Below are 5,227 nucleotides of genomic sequence, written 5' to 3'. Positions count from 1 at the left end.
AGGTCTTGTGGGGAGAGGTTGAGGGAGCTGGGGCTGTTCTCTCTGGAGCGGAGGAGGCTGAGGGGGGCGACTTAATAGAGGTTTATAAAATTATGAAGGGGGTGGATAGAGTGAACGTTCAAGGACTATTTCCTCGGGTGGATGGAGCTATTACAAGGGGGCATAACTATAGGGTTCGTGGTGGGAGATATAGGGAGGATGTCGGGGGTGGGTTCTTTGCGCAGAGAGTGGTTGGGGTGTGGAATGGACTGGCTGCAGTGATAGTGGAGTCGGACACTTTAGGAATATTTAAGCGGTTATTGGATGGGCACATGGAGCACACCAGGATGATGGGGAGTGGGACAGCTTGATCTTGGTTTCAGATAAAGCTCAGCACAACATCGTGGGCCGAAGGGCCTGTTCTGTGCTGTACTGTTCTATGTAACAGAGCGTTATAAAGTAAAATTTGACACTGAGCTACATAAGGTGATTTGAGGCCAAAATGCACCTTTCACATCCTTAGGGCACTCCAAATCTCTTTGCAGCCATTCAAATACTTTACATGGTCATGTAGGAAACACAGCAGCCAATTTGTGCACAGCAGGATCCCACAAGCCACAGTAAGGTGATAAATGCCCAGATGTTTTGCTGGTGTTGCTCACTTTGTGGTTGCAATGAGGTGGGAGGTGGGAGGTTTTGTTATGGAAATGGACATGATGGAAATCCAGCTCTGGGTCAAACTCCACATCCTGACATTCCTAAAGCTCAAATTATTATTAAAGCCAATTATTGTCTATGCTGGAAATCTGAAATAGAAACAGAAAACACTGGATAATCTCAGCAGGTCTGAGAGAGAAACAGTTAACATTTGGAGTTCTTACATCCACTCCACCCTTCTACAGAACTGAAATTGGATAGAAATGTGAGGATATAATTAATCACATCCCTATTCCTTCTCAGTTCTGTCATACGGACATGGTGGGAGGGGGAATTTTCCCACCTCGCTGAAGATCACACCAATCTGGGAAAATAGCGAGCGGGGTTTAACAATAGCTTTCACGCCCAGTGCGAAACAATTTGCAATTGTCCTGGTCCCTTTCCATTGGCGCGAATCAGATCCCGCCCAGAAAAGGAGCAAGGTCGATCCGCACAAGATTGACTGGATCTCAATTTCATCAGTGAGTTCAGTCCTCGATTGTTCTCCCTCCCGGAATGTTCCCACCTCTCCAGCGGGAAGTCACACCGACGTGAATCACACTGGTTTTCACTAGCAGAGGCTGGTGCAATGGTCACGACGGGAAGGGGTGCTTGGAGGCCATTGAAGGCCCCAGGTGATTGGGACATTACCAGGCAGTGCCCACCTGGCACACTGGCAGTGCCCACCAGACACCCAATCAGTTGGGCAGCCCGGCAGTGCCAAGGGGGTGGGGGCCATGACAGAGGGGCTCTGTGGGGGAAGAGAAGAGATTGTGTAGGTGGATCACGATGGGGAAGGGTCCTGATGCCAGTGGCCGGGGGGGGGGGAGAAAGAAGAGGAGGAGGGGAATCTCTCAGGGCACTGAGATCAGAGCACCGTTGTAAAAGAGCCCCAGTGCTCTGAAGCTGGCTGTCTCCACCCCGAGACAGAGCAGACTCCATGGGCTGTGTGGGCCATTCCTGCTCCTATTTCTGAGGCCGTAGGGCGATTGCAGCAAGGTTTTGTGGCTTGTTAACTACAGGATCAAGGAAAAGATATGAAATAAAGGTGGGAGTGAAATACAAAGGACTTTATCACACCTCAAGCTGCACCATTTAATTCTATTTCAGATCATTGGGACATCAAATTGCAAGCCCATTACCAATAAAATGTATTTTGAACGTTTTAATTGCCCTTCACTTTCGGGGGAGTTCCAGCTGCCGTTTTAAGTGAGTGCTTCCTGACCAGAAACAAACCAGCGATGTCTTTTTTAAAACATTTATTAATTTCGCAAGTAGAATACACTGCTGTGCAGGTTTGCGGTTACAGTATTGAACATTTCCACAGTTTTGACACATTATACAAACTGCTCAGTAAAGAAATTCGCTCGGAAACATCAAAATCTCAAAACAAAACCGGAGCGCCGCTTTCCTCCGGGAGCCCGGGGCATTGAAGCCGAGATGAACCCGAAACAAGGAAAGGCACATGGCGAGATTCCGGCAATGGGACACCCACCAGGAGCTGGGAGAGGGGGAAATCCATCCAGTGCTCCACAACCTTGCATTCTGCAAACAAATACTGACTGATGGGAGGGTGCATTTCTGAATTGAGAAGCTGGGAAAGCAAAAACATTTTAAACTGTTGGTCCCTTTTTTCTTAAATTTTAGTTAAACTCCTTTTATCCCCCTCCCCACCCTCCATTGTAACATGTTCCGAAAGGGGAAAAAGGAGCTTTAAAAATTAAAAAATCCAATTTTAATCTGGAGATGCAATTCCCGGATTGAAGAGATGTTGCAGCCGCCAATCAGCGCCCGGATCACATTCCCGCCACCAATGTAACTATTATTTTGGCTACACACTGATTGGCCGAGAGCCTCAGCTTGGCAACTGTTGCCAAGGGAACAGCAAACCAGCGGCTTCCTGCACCTTTAAACCCGATTTGAAATTTAAACACTGGGTAATCCCCAAACAGCCTCAAAAACAAACGGAAAATAGACAACAGCTTCTTTTAAATTCCCAATTATACTTTTCCCATCGCGGAATTTCTAAGTATGAATGAGGAAAATGAAATTTATGACCCATCGGAACAAAACTAATTGCATTCTCTTGATCCAAAGTCAAATTAATCAGATCAGATTGGAGATATCAATCGTTTTATCCCTTAAAAAGTGTTGCAAAAATAAACATGTATCAAAAAAAATCTGTATCGCTTCCAGGAAATTGCAAAATTTCCCGCGACCATCCCAGAGTTTTTGTGACCATTGATTCAGATGAATTCATTAGTTGGAAACTTAGGCAATGAAAATAAAACACACACAAAATCTCCAAAATAAACACAAAAAACCCCCCCCCAAAAGCTACAGCCTCCCGGGGAGGGAAAATATCAACTTTGCAAACGAAAAACATCTGGAAGAAAATCTTCCCGCGTTCTCAATCGGCGGCACATGATGGGACCCCAAAATACAAAATAACCCCCCCCCCTCCCCCCAAAACAAGAAGGTGATACAATGACTGGAAAATCGTTAATATCAAAAAGTCAGCTGCATTTTTTTAAAATTTTGCAACAACAAAACACAAAGAACAGTTTTAAGCTTTCTTGGATTTCTTGCTGCTTTTGCTCTTTTTGCTCCTGTCTTTGCTGGAGGTTCCCGAGCGGCTCTTGGTGCTTTTCCTGCTGTCTGTTTTCTTGCTGGAGGCGCCTTTCTTGTGGGACTTCTTGGCCGCGCTGCTGGAAGCCGAGCTGGAGGCTTTTTTCTTGGCCGCCTGTACGGCCTCCCCTTGCTTGGTGATCTTGAAGGAGCCGTTCGCCCCTTTGCCCTTCACCTGGTTGAGGGTGCCGTTGATGACCAGGGCTCGCAGGGCGTAGCGCAGGTAGGTGCGACCCTGCCGCTCGTTGAACCAGGGCACGGTCTTGGCTTCCTTGTAGATGGTGGCCAGGGAGGAGCCGTTGCGGGCTCCCAGCCTCTGCACTATTTCCACCAGCAGCGCGCTGTACTTGCCCTGCTGGTTCTTGCCTTTGCCGGATTTCTTCTTCTTGGAGCCCGCCTTCTTGGCCGGGCTTTTCTCTTCCTCGTCCTCGGCCGGAGCAACAGGCAGGGTTTCCACATCTTCAGACATGTTCAGGCTGTTGTTGCCGAGACTGATGTTAAAATTGCAGAGAGGGGGGGTGCAGGGGGCAGCTTGCAGAGGTGCCCTGTTTGCTGGGAGATTCTGCTCTGAGTCTCTGTGGGTTTCTCTCTCTGAGATATTCTCTCTGTCTCTGTGTTTCTCTCTCTCTGGGTCTCTGGGAGACTCTGTCCCTGGGTCTCTGTCTCTGTGTGTCTCTCTCTGTCCCTGGGTCTGTCTCTCTGGGTCTCTGTCCCTGGGTCTGTCTCTCTGGGTCTCTATAAGACTCTCTCCTCTCGGATCCTCTCTCAAACTGCGGGATTTTTTGGCGCAGCCGCTTATTTGGCTGCTCTGAGCGAACGTCAATGGAAACAGCAACATCCCCGGCCAGGATCCGCATTAACTTGTGCTTCTTGCCGCCCCTTCCCGGCTCCTTCCCGGGCCCGGGCCGGACTGCAGGCGGCCGGATGGGGGGCAGGATGGAAGGGCAGGCTGTTTGCTGCCGGCTGACCGCGGCGGGCGGCGGATCCGCGGCCCCCAAAGGCCAAATATCCCGCAAGTGAGAGCGGCTCCCCAGCCACATGGGGCAGCCAGAGATGGGGGTGCTGCCTTCAGGAGGGGATTTGGAGCCCGCCCGGGGGTCGCAGCCCCATCAGAGCAGCGGCTGGACCCGAGGGAGAGAGTGGCCCGTCCCCCCGGGCCACCTTTAGCACCTTTGGGTGCGAAACAGGACAATAAATCCCATTTTAATTTGTTGCAACTAACACAGTGCGCGCCCCCGCGCGGCCGCTCACAGAAAAGCGGCTGAGATTTGGGGGAAAGTTACAGATTTCCGACTGAAATTTACATCCAAAAGCAGCCAAACATCATCATTGCCAAGATTCAGCTGCAAAAATAAGCTGCAAACCAAAACAAGGACCCCCAGCAACCCCATCACCCTCTAACCCCCATCACCCTCTAACCCCCATCACCCTCTAACCCCCATCACCCTCTAACCCCCATCACCCTCTAACCCCCATCACCCTCTAACCCCCATCACCCTCTAACCCCCATCACCCTCTAACCCCCATCACCCTCTAACCCCCATCACCCTCTAACCCCCATCACCCTCTAACCCCCATCACCCTCTAACCCCCATCACCCTCTAACCCCCATCACCCTCTAACCCCCATCACCCTCTAACCCTCATCACCCTCTAACCCCCATCACCCTCTAACCCCCATCACCCTCTAACCCTCATCACCCTCTAACCCCCATCACCCTCTAACCCCCATCACCCTCTAACCCCCATCACCCTCTAACCCCCATCACCCTCTAACCCCCATCACCCTCTAACCCCCATCACCCTCTAACCCCCATCACCCTCTAACCCCCATCACCCTCTAACCCCCATCACCCTCTAACCCCCATCACCCTCTAACCCTCATCACCCTCTAACCCCCATCACCCTCTAACCCCCATCACCCT

General features: G+C 50.6%; 1 protein-coding gene across 1 annotated transcript; it reads right to left on the bottom strand.

Moving 5' to 3' along the window:
- Positions 1 to 1,919: 1,919 nt before the first annotated feature.
- On the bottom strand, positions 1,920 to 4,087 carry h1-10 (H1.10 linker histone). Its single transcript, XM_078209997.1, has one exon. The coding sequence runs from the start codon at positions 3,770 to 3,772 to the stop codon at positions 3,242 to 3,244; it is 531 nt and encodes a 176-aa protein (XP_078066123.1). The 5' UTR covers positions 3,773 to 4,087; the 3' UTR covers positions 1,920 to 3,241.
- Between the last annotated feature and the right edge of the window lie 1,140 nt (positions 4,088 to 5,227).

This window comes from Mustelus asterias, chromosome 3, assembly GCF_964213995.1.
Source record: "Mustelus asterias chromosome 3, sMusAst1.hap1.1, whole genome shotgun sequence".
In the NCBI taxonomy this organism is placed as follows: Eukaryota; Metazoa; Chordata; class Chondrichthyes; order Carcharhiniformes; family Triakidae; genus Mustelus; species Mustelus asterias.
The sequence above is the reverse complement of the archived record's forward strand: the minus strand, read 5'-3'. Positions and strand labels throughout refer to the sequence as shown.